Source organism: Ziziphus jujuba, chromosome 10 (assembly GCF_031755915.1).
Source record: "Ziziphus jujuba cultivar Dongzao chromosome 10, ASM3175591v1".
In the NCBI taxonomy this organism is placed as follows: Eukaryota; Viridiplantae; Streptophyta; class Magnoliopsida; order Rosales; family Rhamnaceae; genus Ziziphus; species Ziziphus jujuba.
This window is the reverse complement of record NC_083388.1, coordinates 3,098,041-3,116,202: the sequence shown is the minus strand read 5'-3', so window position 1 is coordinate 3,116,202 and position 18,162 is coordinate 3,098,041. Positions and strand designations below refer to the sequence as shown.

The following is an 18,162-nucleotide window of genomic DNA, read 5'->3' as shown; positions in this document are numbered from 1 at the left end:
TTTATGATTTTATTTATTTATTTATTTATTTTTTTGTTATTATCTGCCAGCGGTGGTTCACATGCTTCCATCCTATTTGATAGATATAATAATCACCCTATGAAAATTATCTTTTTTTTTTTTTTTTTGCCCTTTTTTGGTGAACAATAAAATTGTCTTAACGTTATCATTGTGATGTATAAATTTTTACACACCAACATTGCCTTTGATGCATCATATTAAAAAACCTCGTCTCTTAAATGTTCAAATGTCAAAGAAAGTCACTATCAAATGACGATGCAAACCTTCTCATCCAAATAAATAAAATAAAATAAAAAGTCGAGATCCGAAAATTTTCTCTCCTCACGGCTTAAATTACATATAAATCAAACGTTCAATAAAATTCCATTTTACATATAACTTTGAATGGAATTGGATTAAATTGAATTGAATTATTTTTTAAAAAAATTTAATCTAATCAATTTTAAATTATATGTAATATGATTGGATAAAATTTAAAATAATTAATTCAATTTATTTTAATAAACAAATGATACAATTTAATTAAATCAAAATTGAAATAATTTAATCCAAATAATTTGAATAGTCTACTCAGAAAACTACTATTTCATTTTGTGAAATTGGCTGAAGATGCAATGCTTTCATGGTGTCTATACTACAATAAACAAATATGAAAACTCCAAAAGAGGGAGGCAATTATCAAGATGATATAAAATGAACACGAGACCACAACATTTTTCATAGCTTTTCACGGTGCTATGTATAAAATGTTGTACAAAATATTCTCTAAAATAATAAATACCTTGTATTATGATAGCAATTTTTTTTTTTTTTAAGATTTTAGGATCTGAATATGAATAAAATATATAGTAGATTAGAGTGAAAGTATATAATAAGATTAAAATATATAGTAGATTAGAGTGAAAGTATATAATAAGATTAAGATGAAATTAGATTCCCAATTTTTATATAGATTGGTCCTAATATGCATAGATTTCCATTAATTTATAACTAGGATACAATTTTTTTTTTTATTCTGAGGAAACTATTTCAAAAATAAAGTGGTGATCATGATCAAATATGATCTATAATTAAAAAAACACTAATTGCAAATACACGCTAATTGGAAAAAACGACTTTACCAATGCTTTATGCTTAAGCTATAATTAAAAAAAAAAAAAAAAAATCAGATGCAACTAGGGAGTATATGGTGGATCAATCATGGCATCCAATAATATCTCTCATATTGCAAATTAATGCCAATTCATATCAATAAACTATATAAATTTTTATTGCAAAATGATTTATTGAAAATTGAACATTCTTCATTGATTCATTGAAAAAAATAATCAGACAAAGTTGCATCATCAAATCTTTTTTTTCCTTTAAAATTTTAAGGAAACCATATTTCCTTGCGTCCATTCAATTATTATACAAATTAATTAATGTTTCGTATACTCTTATTATTTGTAAGCCAAAACTTCATACTTGTACTTTCATTAATGCTTTTTAAAAAGCTTTGGTTTTAACTAATTTTATATGAACTAATTCCCTCTTTCCAAACGTACCAATATTTACATTTTATTAAAAGATACATAAAATTCTGTCACAGCTTCTACTTACGTAACTTTAATACTAAAGAACTTCATTAAAATATTGAAGTTAATAAAACTTTATTCCTCTTTAAAACTAAATAAATCTCTTAAATTACCGTTTCTATAACGTTCACGTGCTCACTTTATAATCACATAAATAATTACACACAATTCTTATTAAACATTTATATTATATTTTCTTCGGACCCACCAAAAAAAAAAAAAAAAAAAACAAACGTAAGTGGTCCCAAAAAATCCGAAATAAATGCAGAAATAAGAATTGACAAGTGGTGAGATTTGGTTGGACAATTAGGGTGCATGGAGAGCTTTCATGCTCGGCAATCCACCATACAATTCCTCTGTTCGTCACTGTGCCTCTGACTCTTAGGAAGCCCTTCACAGTCGTTTTCCGAAAATGTCCCTTACCTTCTGTATCAAATCCCAACTGAAAGTCTGCCTTCTCACTCATCCGTGATTACATTCATTCATTTCGTTTGTTCATTCATTCATTCATACGGCATCGGATTCTGATGTCAGAGACCTGCAATTCTCGCCATTTCTCATGGCTTATGAAATCTTGCTTCCCCAATCCCAACGACAACAATTCCGCCGTCGTTTCCCTCCACCACCACCATTGTTCAGTCACTACTCTCTCTTCTCTCCCCGATGACCTCCTCCTTGAGTGCCTCTCAAGAGTCGATTCCTCTTCCATCCCTTCCCTCTCCCTCGTCTGCCGCCGATGGGCCAAGCTCCTCCTCTCTCCGGTCTTCTTCAACTTCCGCCGCCACCACGGACGTCTTCAGCACGCTTTGTTCGCTGTTTCAGCTGCTGATTCTGCTCTCTTCGCCGCAACTCTGCGGTTCGATACCGATTCAATCTGGAAAGTCTCTGTCTTTCTCGCCGATAACGACGCCGTTTCTCCTCCCACTTTCCATGGATTCCCCTCCCACGCGAGGCTCTCTGCTATTGGCCCTAGGATTTACATCATTGGCCGCAATGCCACCCTCCGGTATGACACATGGACCGGCAAGGTCACCGGAAGGTCGCCGATGATGTTCTCCCGAAAGAAATTCGCCGCCGCAGCGGTTTCCGGCAAGATTTACGTCGCCGGTGGTGGGCCTAAGATAACGGCCGTGGAGGAGTACGATCCGGAGGAGGACAAGTGGGTGGTGGTCACTCACGCCACGAGGAGTCGATACGGATGCATCGGTGCTTCGGTTGATGGTGTGTTCTACGTGATAGGAGGTTTGAAACTAGGCGCGTCGGGTAACGAACTGTCACGCGCCGCCACCACTGGGGCGGAGGCTCACTTGTACGCGAGCTCCATGGACTTGTTCGACGTGGAAGCACGAGAGTGGCTGAGGAGCCGAGCGGTTCCGGGCGGAGGCTGCGTGGTGGCAGCGTGCGCAGCCGGTGGATACATCTACGTGCTGGCGAGCCACGCGGTGGAGCTTTCCTTATGGAGGTTCGACGCCAGGAGAAAAATGGGTGCCTCCGGAGGATTCGGGGAGTGGTGTAGGATAAGCAGTCCGCCACTGCCGGCGCAGATTAGGGTGGACAGCACGGTGAGGTTCACCTGTGTAGGTGTGGGAGAGAAAGTGGTGTTGGTCCAGGTGAGTGGGTGTATCGACGACTTGTTGAGGAGGAGTGGGAGGTTCGCCAGAGGATTGAAGGAAGGCTTGGTTCTGGTATACGATCCGGTGGCCGGAGAGTGGAGCAGATTGGCGAATCTGCCGGAGATGATACGACGCGCCGCTTGTGTCTGTGCGGAGTGCTAAGATGTTGTATATTGGTTTTTGGTACATGTTTAGGGAAAACTCGAATGATTGTTCTAACATGCGCTTGTAGTGAAACGAGCAGACAGTGATGATGGTGGTTGAACGTGGTTGCTTATCTTTGACCTTTGGAAGAGGAGGTGTGCGACGGTGTCGTTTTATGTCAGTTTTCCTTGGGGACTGGGTCCAAGAGCCAATTTATTGGCCCACTTTCATTGTGAAAAAAGATTTTTGCTTTACGGCTTTGATATTATTTTATTATTTGGTCTGTTTGGCATCTGAGATTTTCACAAAACTTGAACATAGAATTTCTTATTTCTTATCCAGCAAAGCTTAGAATTTTTTTTTTTTTTTTTTTTGGTTTCTTTTACCCTAAAAAAAAATGGAAAAGCTTTGAAATTGTCTAAGGAAATTATGTAAACTCAGATTCAACAACCAGTGACTGGGTGTAAATGATATTCAATTTTATATTGATAAATATACCTTAACCGATTTGTCATCGCCTTTTTCTTCCATCTTTTGTGCCTTTGTGGAATGATGAATTAATTTATCATCTGTTTTGGGCATTAATATAAGACTTAAATAAAGTTGCATTCCACAAGATATAAGAGATCACAAAAATTGGAACTTTTTGTGTTTGGTAGTTATAACTTAAAAAAAAAAAAGAAAAAAAAAAGAGGGAACTTTAGTAGCACTTAAAGATACAAATAAATATTTAGTATTGGTATCGTACTTAAAAACTGAATTTTTAGGATTTTAATAGAAAATATAAATTAGTTTACCAGTTTATGTTTCCATTTTTTTCTTAGGAAGGAAAAAAAAAAAAAAAAAAAAGCCAAGGTGTTGGTAATTTATGTCCAAAGTATGTAAAGTCCTCTTGCAAAAAAAAAAAAAGAAGAAAAAAAAGAGCATATATTTATATATTTATAAATTCTCATTTGTCTATCCGTTTTAAGTTTTTGTAAGTTTGTAGGGCATTCAAAGGAAGCAGAGAAAGAGGTAGAAGATCTAAAATTCGAATTTTCAGCTGGGGGAAAAAAAAAAAAAAAGTCCAGAATTGTAAACAGTGAGTCCCAATTAGAAGACGGACGTCGAGGGAAAAATCAAGTTGCGTTCTGTAAGCAGTACTTTCGTAGAGAATGGAACCGAGAGATGGTCAATCTTCCCAAGGTTTTTATTTTTATTTTTTAATTTTTTTATCAATTCTATATTTGTTTCTGTTGAACTAATAATGGAAGTGCTTCAGATGGGGCAGCTCGAATTTTGGTGGAGTTCTTGGATGTGGCAATCACTTCAATTGTTTTCCTCAAAGGAGTTTATCCTACTGGTCTGCTTCTAATCTCATTTCATTTAATCGATTTACACCTTTTCTCCGTTTAATTGCTTTAAATAATTTGTGGTCTTTTATATATATATATATATATATGTTTCGTCGATTGGGATTCAAGAAAGGAAAACCCCTTAACTCAACTGAAACTCTCAGAAGAATTTCATATGTCAGTTGACTGAATTAAGGGCAATTGTTTGGGTCTGATGATGAGGTGGGTTTTGGTTGAAGGTGCTTTTGAAAGGAGGAGGTATATGAATTTGGTGGTTCAGAGGGCTCGTCATCCTGAGCTGAGGGATTACATTCATTCAGCTGTTTCTGGACTTCTTCCTTTTGTACAAAAGGTGTGTCATTTTTCCCCCTTTTCAATTTTTTTTTTTTTTTTTTTTTTAAAACTATCACTTTGTATATTTATTTTTATTTTTCCTCTGTTTGATATATGGCATTTACTATTTACACTGAAAAATGCTATGAGAATCCAAATTGATTATGAATTTGAAGATTGTCTGTGGATGCATTTGTGTGAGAAAGAACAAACTAAAACCTATTCAAACTACTGCTATTGGCAATGCTTAAGGTACCTTAAGATCAAAGAAGACCACTTAATATTGAACCATAAAACAACTAGTGATGTTCCCGTAACCTTGAGCATTTAGCTCCTCAAATGCTTATCTAACATGCTCTTAAGATACCTTCTTGTGGACCACTGGTGAGGACCCTGTTATCAAAGTTGCAAAACTTGTTCCAAGGGATTGGCTCTAAATAAGAAGTGACTGGATTTTAAGTAGGTCTGGTTATAGGCTGGCTAGTCTATTTTTCCTCATTACTAACTGCGATTAAGAATAATGTATAAATTTACAAAGTATAAATTTACAAATTACAACCATAAAATTCCAAATCCTTTCTCGGGGTTCGTGGAAAGGGTTGAATTCTACATCACAGACCAAATGACCCTAAATTTTTTTTGTTTAATTTTTTGGTAATTAGACCTTTTTTCTTTATTTCCTAAAGAGCATGTTTGAGCATTTTCTTCACTTTTTTATCCTATGTGTGTATGGTTTGTATAATGGTTTGCCTCTTGGTATATTTTTGAACATTACTTGTCTAGAACATGGTCTTGGTTCAAACAGTTTCATGTGATGAAGTTTGTTACGCAAATAACATGGCAAAAAAGTCTTATTTAGGGCTGATTTAGATGAGCTGTACTAATTTCTGAACAAATGCATCCATGTGGTTTACCCTATATTTTTATTTTGTTTTGTTGATATTCTAACCATTCAGTTTCACTGAAATAGTAGGGTCTGGTAGAGAGAGTAGCAGTTATCTTCTTCAACACTGACAACACACCTATTGAAAGATTCATGTTCAAACTTGTAATCAGCCAGTCTTATGGCTCAAAGGTTGAAGAAGCCGACTTGGAGTTCTCTCTTAGGTCGTTTTTGGTCAAGCTTTCGGTCTCCGAACCCCTTACAAGAGCTTTATCTCATGGTAACCCTGTCAAATGCAGTATTACATTTGTATTCGGTTTGTATGCTTCAGTTTTTGAACTCTGCATCTTAAACTACAAATATTTATTTTTCCCTTTTCTAAGCCATTTTAACATGCCATTATGTATCAAGTACTTTTGGTTTTACTTGGTATTGATCTGATGTTGAAGTATTTGCTACACCAGTGAAATATGCTTTGGATTTAGTATTTTTAATGTTTAGAGATCGAAATGATGTTTGAGAGCATTTCTTTCTCATAGATTGCAGGTGGGAGATAACAGCTTATTTCCGATCCCTTCCGGACGCAGGCATGAGTAAGGATGCAGGGTTATGGATCCCAACAGACACAAAACAGTGGCAGCAACCTCCATTTATCACCCCAATCAAGTCCATGAGCAGTGAGCCTCTGAGTGTGCAGTTATACTTGGAACATGCGACTTCTGATGAACCAAAGACTTAACAGAGGTAAGAACTCTGTATAATACTGGTTTATGCCTTTCGAAGAAAATGATGAAATTCCTTTCCGGATTTGTTCCTGTTTTCTCCCCTACCTCTTTCAGATTGTAATCTGGGTATAAATAATGTACATACTACCCTTTCAGATTGTAATCTGGGTATAAATTTTATTTGCTTTGCCTTGAAGAAATAAAGCCAAAAATTGGAAATCTTAGCTTAAATAGCAAATGGACTTTGCTTAGAGCAGGAAGTGGATGGCAACATTGTAATTTACGGAGGATGGTACACCATGATGATAGAACCAAACCAGCTGTTAAGTACCTTATTTATTTTAGTGTACGAGTAGCTACCAATGGCATGGGATGCGATTGGTGAATCTATTATCAATATACAGAGCTTGGTTTTCCTGAAATCCAATATTTGGAGGTATCTGTATGTTCAGTGAATTTTATTTTATTTTTTTATGTCCCAGCAAGTTGCTGTGTTTTGTCTATGACTTTTGTTCACACCTGTATTTTCGTATTTCCTTTATTTTTCAAACTGCACGTGAAAGCTTTGACAGGATCGCATGTAGTTAGTTGATGTGCTAGATTAAGATCGGTTGAGCAGCTAAAATAGTCAAATTTATTATTTCTTCTACACCGTAAACTCACATACATGATGCATGTATAAAAAGTCAAAATGAACCCCAAAAAGCAAAGTATAAGGGAAACCAGTAACACATCCACATTCTGACCTTAATAGAAACAAAAGGCATAATGATAAACATGATGTTTATTCAGGAAGTACAATCACTGAAATCAAGCAGCTCCTTAATGTAAGATAAGGGCTTCAAATATGAGTCTCTGATGAGATCTTTTGAGCAACTTGTTTCATTGTCGGACGAGATTTTGGAGAGCTGTGCAAGCATGCTATTGCTACCTTAACGAGACAGAGCACTTTCCTAGCCTCTTCATTTGTTGGAGGAGACAAACGCTGGTCCAAAACATTCATTTCAGCTATTTGATGATGAGCAAGTGTCGCAGATGATGGGGACAATGAAGGCAACAAAGATGAGGTGAGATCTCCTGGATGCTTCCCCATGAGTATCTCCAATGTCACAAATCCAAAGCTATACACATTGCATTTCTCATTCACTTCCATTTTATAAGCAAGTTCTGTTAAATTGGATCAACACCATTGAATTAATAACAATATATAAAAGAAACTAATAATTATAATAAGATAAAAATTTTATTTACCCGGAGCTGCATATCCATAAGTTCCGGCAAATGAAGTCCAGTTAAGTGGGTCAGGTTTGAAAAGCCTAGCTGTCCCGAGATCAGAAACAAGAGCTTTATCATGTTCTGCTTTCAGCAGAATATTTTGGGATGATATATCTCGATGGATCATAGACGGGGAGCAATCATGGTGCATATAGGACAATGCATTTGCCACACCTTTCACAATGTTTACCCTTTTGTTCCAACCAAAAGCTCTTGCTTCTGCATCATTGTTCATGAGTACATTTCGCAAGCTTCCACCTTCCATGAAATCATAAACCAAAAATGAGTGCCTTCAATGTGAAGAAAACCCATATAGCTTCACAATGTTTCGATATCGGATTTGTGTTAATGCATGAATCTCACTTGTAAAAGCTTTAAGATACTGAGACATTTGATGATCACCATATGTATTTGCATGCAGCTTTTTCACAGCAACAATTTGACCAGTGCTTAACTCTGCCTTGTAAACCCTCCCAGTTCCTCCCTCACCAATCAATGTTTGGAGTCGAATTCCTCAGTTGCTTCAATGATGTTCTCATACAATGATGTTCTCATACACCATTTTCCCATCGTATCTCCATATTGAGAAAAGATTTTGATTTTATGTTGCATCCTCATCTGGGTTGTTTGTTTTGCTCACCCTTCTTCGAAGATGAATGTATATAATTGCAAAAATAGACAGAAGAGATAGGCTGCAGAAAACCAGGATCCACATAATCAATATGTCGACTTTGTTTTCATTTTTTCCATGAGATTTTTGAGCCGTTGAGGGGCAAAGCCGCAAACCAGTGGGATTACCACATAAGCCTTTGTTGTTTTTGAAAGCTTCAAAGGGGAGCTTCACGGAAGGCTTTGGAATTAGGAATAGGACCAGCCAACTGGTTGAAGGAGATATCTATCATTGTCAAGGTCATCATTTCATCAAAATTGGGTGGAATGGAACCAAAAAAATTATTGTGTGAGAGATTTAGAGTTTGCAACCGTTTCATTTGCGCAAGCTGTGGTGGTATCTCTCCGCTCAACAAGTTTGAACTTAGATCAAGGTTCTCAAGAAAGCACATATTAGCCATCTCCCTAGGAATATTTCCCTCTAATTTATTATTTTCCAAATTCAACTGTATCAACTTGAAGCACCCTCCAAATTCTTTTGGAATTGAGCCACTTAGATTGTTTGCTGCCAAGTTTAAGTACTTAAGATCAGCTAGCATTCCGATTCTCTTAGGAACCTCTCGAGATAGTTGATTTCCATTGAGCATAAGTTTGAGCGTTAACTCCAAGCTTCCCAGTTCTTCTGGAATATTTCCAGGGAGACGATTTTTGGAGAGGTCAAGCACTTGTAGCCGAGTTGCATTAGCAAGCTCAAGTGGTATGGAACCTGATATTTGGTTGTTGGAGAAGTTGAGGCTTGTCAAATTGTGGCAATGCCCCCACTTCGGTGAAACCTCACTGTGCAACTTATTTCCACTTAGATCAATATGATCCAAGTTTGGGTATATACCGAAAGCTTCTGTTACATTTTCCGTCAGTTGGTTCCAATAAAGCCTAAGTCTAAAAAGGCTACTGCAGTTTTTCAAGCTTTTTGGGATTGGACCTGTAAAGTGGTTTTCGCTGGCGGAAAACGTACAAGTGATTTGCCACCACAAATTTGTTCCGGCAATTTGCCAGTGAAGTTATTCATAGGCAATTGCAAATTACTCAAGCTGGTCAAGTTATGCATTGTTGAAGGAAGAGGGCCATGGAGTTTGTTTTGGATTAAACTTAGTACATTTAGATTTGTCAAGTTTCCTATGGATGCAGGAAGTGGGCGAGAGAGATTGTTGGCATTAAGTTCAAGATTTCTTAAGTTGCTCAATTTCCCAATTTCTTTGGGAATGTTTCCCGATAATTGGTTGTTAGAAAGCTAAAAATTTCGTAACTGTCCCAAGTTTCCAATTTCTTCTGGTATATGTCCTAAAAGGCTATTGTCACCTAGATTAATACTAGATATACTGCTCAAATTTCCTAACGAAACAGGAAGTGCACCAGAGAGATTATTGGCACTAAGTTCAATCACTCCTAAGCTTCTCAAATTTCCAATCTCTCTTGGAATTGTTGCGGAGATCTGATTCTGAGACAAATCAAGAAAGGAGAGACTGGAAAGATTTGCAAGAGCAGGAGAAATAAAGCCAGAGAGACGATTGATTGACAACTCAAGATGAGTGAGTTTGGAAAGGCTGTAAAGGCTACGAGGAATGTCTCTATAAATGCTGTTATTAGCAAAGTCGATACTAATAAGGTTGGGAAAAGAGGAGAAGCTGAGATTTTGAAGCGTACTACTCAAACCGGAGTTGGAAAGGTTCAAATGGGTGATACTTGTTGACTCGCAAGCAGCTCCAACCTGTTGGTTGTGATTCAATTGAGAGATGGTCAAAGTTAACGTTTCTTTTAAGCATTAGTTGTGAAACGGTGCCGTTGCACTTAAGGAAGTGGTTAGGATGAGTCAGCGGTTAGTTTTCTGTTTTGGAGGTTTATAAATAATGGTTTAACTGCAGAAACAGAAAAACAGATGATAGAAGCAGCTAGTTCTCGATCAAAGTTTTTCTTCTGGTTTTCTCTTTTCTTCTTGTAGCCTCTTTCTCTTTGTATTTCTCTTTCTCTTGGTATTGTTTAGGATCATTCTGGGTGAGTGATTTGTGAGAAAGAAAGAGGTTGTAAAGGGGTTTCTGGTGTGGTTTATGGGTGTAGAGAATCTGTAAAATCAAGAGAGAAACTGCTGCAAAGGTGTATTTGTTTTGTGCACAGTGCAAGAACTTCTTGGATGGAGTTCACCAAGGATGTAGGTCATTTCTAGACCGAACCTCGTAAAATTTGTGTGTTCTTTGTGTGATTCTTCTTGTTTGTTTCTTTCTATATGCTTGCTGTGATGAGTTCTGTATTGAATTAAGTTTCAATAGTGGTATTAGAGCATTCTTGTATACTCATTCACAAGAAAGAAACGTGTGCCTGCCATTTGTTTGAGGAAATTCCTAAGTGACGAACCAGCAAGCTAAATGGGTTCCAAGGTAGAGTTAGAGGTCTTTAATGGGAAAGGAGACTTTCTCTTATGGAGGCAGAAGATGAAAGCAGTTCTGGTGCAACAAAAAGTGGCCAAAGCCATAGATGGGTCTTTTCCAGAGAGTCTCACAGAAGAGCAAAGAAAAGACATGGATGAAATTGCCTACAGCACCATCATTTTACATCTATCTGACAGCATCTTGAGGAAGGTAAATGATTCTAAGACCACTTCTCAAATCTGGAGTAGATTAGAGCAATTATATTTTGTTAAATCACCGCCAAATAAAATATACTTCCTGGAAAAAATTTTTGGTTTCAAGATGAATCCATCAAAGGATTTAAAGGAGAATCTTGATGAATTTAACAAATTGGGTTTAGATCTGGCCAACTGTAATGAAAAGTTCACTGATGAACATCATGCAGTGATTTTATTAAATTCTCTTCCAGATAGTTATAAGGATATTAAAAATGCAATTAAATATGGAAGAGAGATTTTGACCACTGATATTGTCATAAATTCGTTGAGAGCAAAAGAGTTGGAAATGAAGATTGAGAGGCCAGACACTAGTGGGGAAGGTCTGATTACTAGAGGAAGAAATCCTGTTAGAACTTCAAAAGGCTATAATAACCATTTCAGGGGCAAATCTAGAGACAAGTCTAGATCTAAGTCAAGAAACAGAGGAAGGAAGTGTTATTATTGCCAGAAAGAAGGTCATCTCATTAAAGATTGCTACAAGAGGATAAATAAAGAAAATAGAGAGAAACATTCTGAAAATGGAGATGCTGCCGTAGTAAGCAATGAGGATGACATTGGAGATGTCTTGGCTGTCTCAATGGATCAAACCAGTCAAGAATGGATTTTGGATTCTGGATGTACCTTTCATATGTGTCCAAGACAAGAGTGGTTTGTTAATTTTCGAAACTTAAATGGTGGTCAAGTGCTGTTAGGCAATAATCAAGCTTGTAATGTGACTGGAATAGGAGATATTCCTATTAGAATGAGTGATGGAGTGATAAGGATCTTGAGCAATGTAAGGTTTGTTCCTGAGCTGCAAAGAAATCTCATTTCACTTGGAGTCTTGGATGAATCTGGTTATAGTTGTAAGTCTGAAAATGGGTCCATGAAGATCAGCAAAGGTGCTCTTACTGTCATGAGAGGACTCAAGAGAAATGGATTGTATGTTCTACAAGGAAAAACAGTAACTGGAACTAATGCAGCAGCTATAACTTCAAGTCCAGATGAAACCCAACTTTGGCATAAAAGATTGGGACATATCAGTGAGAAAGGCCTGCAGATTCTCAACAAGCAAGGGCTGTTTGGCAAGAACAAAATCAGCAAGATGGAATTTTGTGAACACTGCATATTGGGGAAGCAACATCGGTTGAGTTTCAAGCTAGGAACACATAAAGCTACCTCAATACTGGACTATGCACATGCAGATTTATGGGGACCAGCTAGCACACCTACACATGGAGGTAACAGGTACTTTCTTTCAATTGTTGATGACTTTTCCAGAAAAGTTTGGGTTTTTCTGTTAAAAAATAAAAGTGATGCTTTTGTTAAATTTAAACATTGGCACTCTTTAGTTCAAAACCAAACAGGAAAAAAATTGAAAGTGTTAAGAACTGATAATGGGCTAGAATTTTGTAATCTAGAATTTGACAATTTCTGCAAAGAAATTGGAATTCTTAGACATAGAACAGTTAGTTATACACCTCAGCAAAATGGAGTTGCTGAGAGGATGAACAGGACCTTACTAGACAAGGTTAGGTGCATGTTGCTAAGTTCTGGTCTACCAAAACCATTTTGGGGTGAAGCTATTATGACAACAACTTATTTGGTTAATAGATGTCCATCAACAGCTATAGAATTCAAAACTCCTGAAGAAATGTGGACAGGCAAACCAGCAGATTATACTAGGCTAAAAATCTTTGGATGTGCAGCATATGCTCATCAAAGTGAAGGGAAACTTGAACCTAGATCATTGAAGTGTGTTTTTCTAGGTTATCCCGAGGGAGTTAAAGGCTATAGGCTGTGGGCAAGAGACTTGAAAGGTTTTAAAACCATAATAAGTAGGGATGTTATTTTTAATGAAAATATTATGCCTTGCTTGAGTAATAAAGATGCAGGGATTGAAATTTCCACCAAAGATAAGTCAGTTCAGTTTGAGGTGGAGCCATATATGAAGGCAAAGGAGGACCAAACAATCCAAGTGGAAGCTGAAGCTGAAACACAACTTTCAGAATCTGAAAATGAGCAACCAGATTAAGAAACTGAAGAAGAATCAATTGCTGAAAGCACAAATCCTCTACAGCATTACCAGCTGACCAGAGATAGGCAAAGGAGAGTGGTAAAACCCCCTGTCAAATTTATTTCTTCTAACTCCACTATGTTTGCTCTAGTATGTTTTCAGGAACTTGCTGATGAGGAACCTAAGTCCTATTCTGAAGCTATGAAGAGTAAGCATTTCAGATTGTGGTATAAATCTATGTTGGAAGAATTGGAGTCTTTACACAAGAATAAGACATGGGTGTTGGTTCCTAAACCTGCAACTCAGAAAGTAGTTGACTGCAAGTGGATTTTTAGAGTGAAAGAGGGGATAGCAAGTGCTGATCCAGTTAGATTTAAGGCAAGATTAGTTGCCAAGGGATTCACACAGGTACAAGGGATAGATTATACTGAAATTTTCTCACCTGTGGTGAAATACACAACTATTAGGATGATTTTATCATTAGTTGCTCATTTCAACTGGGAGCTGAAAACAACATTTTTGCATGGTGAGCTTGATGAGATTATATATATGAAGCAACCTGAAGGTTTTGAGATCTCAAACTCAAATAAGGAGATGGTTTGCTTGCTGAAGAGATCATTATATGGTTTGAAGCAGTCTCCTCGATAGTGGTATAGGAGATTTGACACTTATGTGTTAAAAGTTGGTTTTAAGAGGAGCAGCTATGATAGTTGTCTATACTACAAAGGTGAAAACTATCATGAATCAGTCTATTTACTTTTATATGTAGATGATATGCTATTAACTGGTCAAAATATGAAGAATATCAAGGATATTAAGGATGAGTTGAAGGCTGAATTTGACATGAAGGAGCTTGGACCAGCAAAGAAAATTTTAGGCATGAGTATTGAAAGGGACAGATTGAAGAATCAGCTTTTCTTGAATCAGAAAAGTTATATTCAGAAAATATTGTCTAAGTTTTCAATGAGTGCTACAAATTCAACAAATGTACCACTTGGGAATCATTTCAAGCTATCTGCCAGTTTGTGTCCTCAAACCGAAGAAGAAGAAAAAGACATGAGTAATGTGCCTTATGCAAGTGCAATAGGGTCTGTCATGTACGTTATGATCTGTACAAGGCCTGATCTAGCTCATGGAATCAGTGTTCTTAGTAGATATATGGCAAATCCTGGAAGAAAACATTGGGAGGCTCTTCAATGGCTTCTAAAATATCTTAAGGGGACTTGTGATGTTGGCTTGATGTTTAGTCACTGCAAAGAATGTGTGGTTCTCAAAGGATATGTAGACTCTGATTATGCAGGTGACAGAGATAGAAGAAGGTCAACTAGTTCTTATGTATTTACACTTTGCAATAATTGTGTCAGCTGGAAGTCTAGGCTACAACCAAGGGTGGCATTATCATCAACCGAAGCTGAATATATAGCTATTGCAGAAGCTATGAAAGATGCTTTATGGTTAAAGGGTTTGCTACAAGAATTGAAGCTTTTAGAGGGTGAAGTTACTGTATTTTCAGACAGTCAAAGCTCAATTCATTTGTGTAAAAATCCGGTTTATCATGATCAAACAAAGCATGTTGAGGTGAAGTACCATTTCATAAGAGATGTTGTGAATGAAGGAGTTATTGGCTTGGAGAAAATTGCAACAGCACATAATCCAGCAGATATGGGAACTAAAGTGCTTCCAGTTAGCAAACTTGAAATTTGCAAAAGTTTGCTAAGAGTTGAACCTGGTTGATAGCTTAAGTCAGTGAACTGCGAAGTCCAAGGAGTCTTGCACACAAATTATCCTCTCACTTGAATCAAGGTGGAGTATGCTGGTTGTGATTCAATTGAGAGATGGTCAAAGTTAACGTTTCTTTTAAGCATTAGTTGTGAAACGGTGCCGTTGCACTTAAGGAAGTGGTTAGGATGAGTCAGCGGTTAGTTTTCTGTTTTGGAGGTTTATAAATAATGGTTTAACTGCAGAAACAGAAAAACAGATGATAGAAGCAGCTAGTTCTCGATCAAAGTTTTTCTTCTGGTTTTCTCTTTTCTTCTTGTAGCCTCTTTCTCTTTGTATTTCTCTTTCTCTTGGTATTGTTTAGGATCATTCTGGGTGAGTGATTTGTGAGAAAGAGAGAGGTTGTAAAGGGGTTTCTGGTGTGGTTTATGGGTGTAGAGAATCTGTAAAATCAAGAGAGAAACTGCTGCAAAGGTGTATCTGTTTTGTTCACAGTGCAAGAACTTCTTGGATGGAGTTCACCGAGGATGTAGGTCATTTCTAGACCGAACCTCGTAAAATTTGTGTGTTCTTTGTGTGATTCTTCTTGTTTGTTTCTTTCTATATGCTTGCTGTGATGAGTTCTGTATTGAATTAAGTTTCAAAGACAACCCAACTGCAATGGCTGCTGCTGCTGCTATCTCTGAGTAGCCATGAAGACAGGACATGTTGGCTTTGGTTGTCAAGGCTGAGTTTCCATTTTATCAGAGCTGCTGCTTCTTCATTAATCTTATTACTGTTAACTGCACCAACAACAAATACTGGTGCAGTTTTGAAGAAAAATGAACCAGAAAGATGGAATATTATTAGACAGAAAGTATAGAAGCTTAACAAGAAAAAATTAAGTTGGTGTTTGGTGGACAGTGGATTGGCAAACAAGGAAACCATGCTGCTGATTTGAATATAAGCCAGCTAGCTAGCTATTATAAACTACTACTGCATGATCTCCCATGTATAAATATTAAAATTATTTGAGCTAGCTATCTGAAAGGAAATTATTATATGTATAAACGTAAGAAAAATAAGGATACCATGTGGTTCACAAAAAGTCCTGCCTACTGTATATTTGATGTGCTTCTTCAATTTAATTGTTAACGTCAAAATCATGATAATTTCAAGGCTTTACGTTGCTAGCTAGCTAGTTAGCTCCAGTTTTGGGCTGGAGTGTGAAAAGAACTTCACCGGGTGTCCTCTCTTCTCGTCAGGCGGCTATCTCGAGCTCACTTTGACACTAATTTGATCTTCATTCTTTTGAGAACTTTTCCTTTAGCCGTCTGTAATTGAGCTTGAATCAATTGGTTTCAAAGGGCCAAGTGGCAGGCAACCAAGGTACGGACTCCATCTCTTTCTCCTATTCTTTTTAAAGGGCCAAGTGGCAGGCAACCAAAGCTACCGGTGAGTGCGGAGCTTTCCACTATATACCGAGACTTCACAAAGCATAAACGTGGATGGTTGTAACTTTATTTCCCCATAAAACGAATAATACCGTAGACCTTTCAATAATTTTTTTTTTTTTTTTTTGGGCTTACTATCTTGTTTGTTGTGCCAAAGTCAATTAAGCAAGCTTTGGATGTTTTTGTTTCACAAACAGCGAGGTCAGCTTCTATATTATTATATGAAAGACAGCGAAATTGAAAGGAAACAATAATTAGAACAAGAAATGGAACTTAATTTGGAAGCTATATGTGTGAGTCATATGTATGATAAACATTTACTTTATATGTACGATTGTTATTTATTTTTATTTTTATTTGTCAAATTTCACGATGTTTAAGTTCTATTTTTTCAAAGGAGTACGCATTAATTACTTGCTATATATTTGAAATGTGAAAGGAAGTTTGTGAAATTTGAAATGAGACTATATATATGTGCAAAAAATTAAAATTTAGATGGCAAATTATCCTTTATACACATTCCCGACCTTCTAGTTCCGTGGTCAAGTGGGTGAGTTGTCTCCACTATATCACAGCTTCGAGAAGAGGCAGGCATAAAACAACCATACATTCACATAGGTAAGAGACCTGCTCTTTTAGAAACTCACTTAGCTTGTAATAAGCTACGTCATTGTAACTTGACATTGTTCAAATAAATAAATAAGAGTACTTCGTAATTCGACTGATAAGTACTTTATTATTTATATTAACTTAATAAGTTATTATTAATTTTAACAAAAAAATATCAATTTTTTGGTGCGAAAACATTTTCATTCGCCAATTTTTCATTTGTATTCGAGATATTAAAGCGCTTCGAAAATGTAATTGCTATTCTTAAGTTTAATATTGACATGAACTTTCCAACGTAAAATGCTTATGCTATTGTGGATATATACCAACAACTTAGATCAATATAATCCCAAGGTTATAAAATGCATAAGGTTTTTGTAAGATGGCAAGGTTAAACTTTAAGTTTTAGGAATATTGGCGTGTTTATTGAAGCTTAGGCATAATAAAACATTTCATTATTTTTATTTTATAAAATCACTAAATAAATAAAATAATTTATAATTTGAAAGTTAATATATATATACATGGAAATTCTATGGTGAGGACGATCCACATGATGACCGTAGTATTAGTGACGGTTTTTCATAGTATTAATGACGGTTTTTTAGAAAATCGTCACCAATACTATGAAAAACTGTTACCAATACTGTGGTCCGCATGAGAACTGTCCGGACCATAGACGGACTGTATATATACATATATATATATATAAGTTTATATCACCTTAATACATGCAATTGAGATAAATTAGCAAATATTTATTCACAAAATTGGCTTTATTGGTATGCCTTCAGAACACATATTTCAAATTTAGGTCTACAAAAAGAAAAATAAGAACAAAACAAAATAAAACGCATATATACAAGAAAAACAACATTCATATGTATTCGATCAGAAGGTAAATCATTGAAATCAAGCAGCTCTCTAAGTGTAAGCAAAGATAAAGGCTTTGACAAATGATGGGTCTGAGTTGAGACCTCCTGAGCAAAACATCCAAAACATCCATTGCTGCTACTTGATGATGAGCTAGTGTTGCAGATGATGACGAGGACAACGACAATAGAGATGAAATGAGGTCTTCAGGATGCTTCCCAATAAGCACCTCCAATGTCACCACTCCGAAGCTATACATATCACATTTCTTGGTCATTCCCATAGCATAAGCAAGTTCTGCAAATTTTGATAAACACCATTGAATTATTTAAAAAGAA

General features: G+C 36.4%; 4 protein-coding genes across 6 annotated transcripts; 2 read left to right on the top strand and 2 right to left on the bottom strand.

The window, feature by feature from the left end:
- Positions 1-1,694: 1,694 nt before the first annotated feature.
- LOC125420904 (F-box/kelch-repeat protein At5g26960) lies at positions 1,695-3,692 on the top strand. Its single transcript, XM_048468270.2, has one exon. It carries the CDS (start codon positions 2,126-2,128, stop codon positions 3,371-3,373), a length of 1,248 nt encoding a protein of 415 aa, XP_048324227.2. The 5' UTR covers positions 1,695-2,125; the 3' UTR covers positions 3,374-3,692.
- Positions 3,693-4,397: 705 nt separating this feature from the next.
- LOC125420905 (DNA polymerase zeta processivity subunit) lies at positions 4,398-7,131 on the top strand. 3 transcript variants are annotated; one of them, XM_048468273.2, is made up of 6 exons: positions 4,398-4,540; positions 4,617-4,697; positions 4,929-5,041; positions 5,996-6,185; positions 6,445-6,649; positions 6,888-7,131. In XM_048468273.2, exons 1-5 carry the CDS (start codon positions 4,510-4,512, stop codon positions 6,642-6,644), a joined length of 615 nt encoding a protein of 204 aa, XP_048324230.2. In that variant the 5' UTR covers positions 4,398-4,509; the 3' UTR covers positions 6,645-6,649; positions 6,888-7,131. The 3 variants fall into 3 exon arrangements, with proteins under 3 accessions (XP_048324230.2, XP_048324229.2, XP_060667894.1); XM_048468272.2 differs by having other exon boundaries at positions 6,828-7,131; XM_060811911.1 differs by having other exon boundaries at positions 6,787-7,131.
- Positions 7,132-7,471: 340 nt separating this feature from the next.
- On the bottom strand, positions 7,472-8,170 carry LOC107410304 (MDIS1-interacting receptor like kinase 2-like). The gene is made up of 2 exons (XM_016017718.1): positions 7,882-8,170; positions 7,472-7,797 (listed from the first exon to the last, which is right to left on the bottom strand). Exons 1-2 carry the CDS (start codon positions 8,168-8,170, stop codon positions 7,472-7,474), a joined length of 615 nt encoding a protein of 204 aa, XP_015873204.1.
- Positions 8,171-8,732: 562 nt separating this feature from the next.
- LOC107410305 (probable leucine-rich repeat receptor-like protein kinase At1g35710) lies at positions 8,733-10,729 on the bottom strand. The gene is made up of 3 exons (XM_016017720.3): positions 10,685-10,729; positions 9,874-10,282; positions 8,733-9,496 (listed from the first exon to the last, which is right to left on the bottom strand). The coding sequence occupies exons 1-3, from the start codon at positions 10,727-10,729 to the stop codon at positions 8,733-8,735; spliced, it is 1,218 nt and encodes a 405-aa protein (XP_015873206.3).
- Between the last annotated feature and the right edge of the window lie 7,433 nt (positions 10,730-18,162).

Excerpts from the sequence above, each read along its gene's own strand:
- LOC125420904 (XM_048468270.2), top strand. The coding sequence starts at position 2,126 with ATGTCAGAGACCTGCAATTCTCGCCATTTCTCATGGCTTATGAAATCT.
- LOC125420905 (XM_048468273.2), top strand. The coding sequence starts at position 4,510 with ATGGAACCGAGAGATGGTCAATCTTCCCAAG. Across the intron at positions 4,698-4,928 it reads CAAAGGAGTTTATCCTACTG|GTGCTTTTGAAAGGAGGAGG; the intron begins GTCTGCTTCTAA and ends TTTTGGTTGAAG. Across the intron at positions 6,186-6,444 it reads TACAAGAGCTTTATCTCATG|ATTGCAGGTGGGAGATAACA; the intron begins GTAACCCTGTCA and ends TCTTTCTCATAG.
- LOC107410304 (XM_016017718.1), bottom strand. The coding sequence starts at position 8,170 with ATGGAAGGTGGAAGCTTGCGAAATGTACTCATGAACAATGATGCAGAA. Across the intron at positions 7,798-7,881 it reads TTATGGATATGCAGCTCCGG|AACTTGCTTATAAAATGGAA; the intron begins GTAAATAAAATT and ends CCAATTTAACAG.
- LOC107410305 (XM_016017720.3), bottom strand. The coding sequence starts at position 10,729 with ATGACCTACATCCTTGGTGAACTCCATCCAAGAAGTTCTTGCACT. Across the intron at positions 10,283-10,684 it reads ATCCAAGAAGTTCTTGCACT|GTTGGAGCTGCTTGCGAGTC; the intron begins GTGCACAAAACA and ends CACAACCAACAG. Across the intron at positions 9,497-9,873 it reads TATATCTAGTATTAATCTAG|GTCCAATCCCAAAAAGCTTG; the intron begins GTGACAATAGCC and ends ACCACTTTACAG.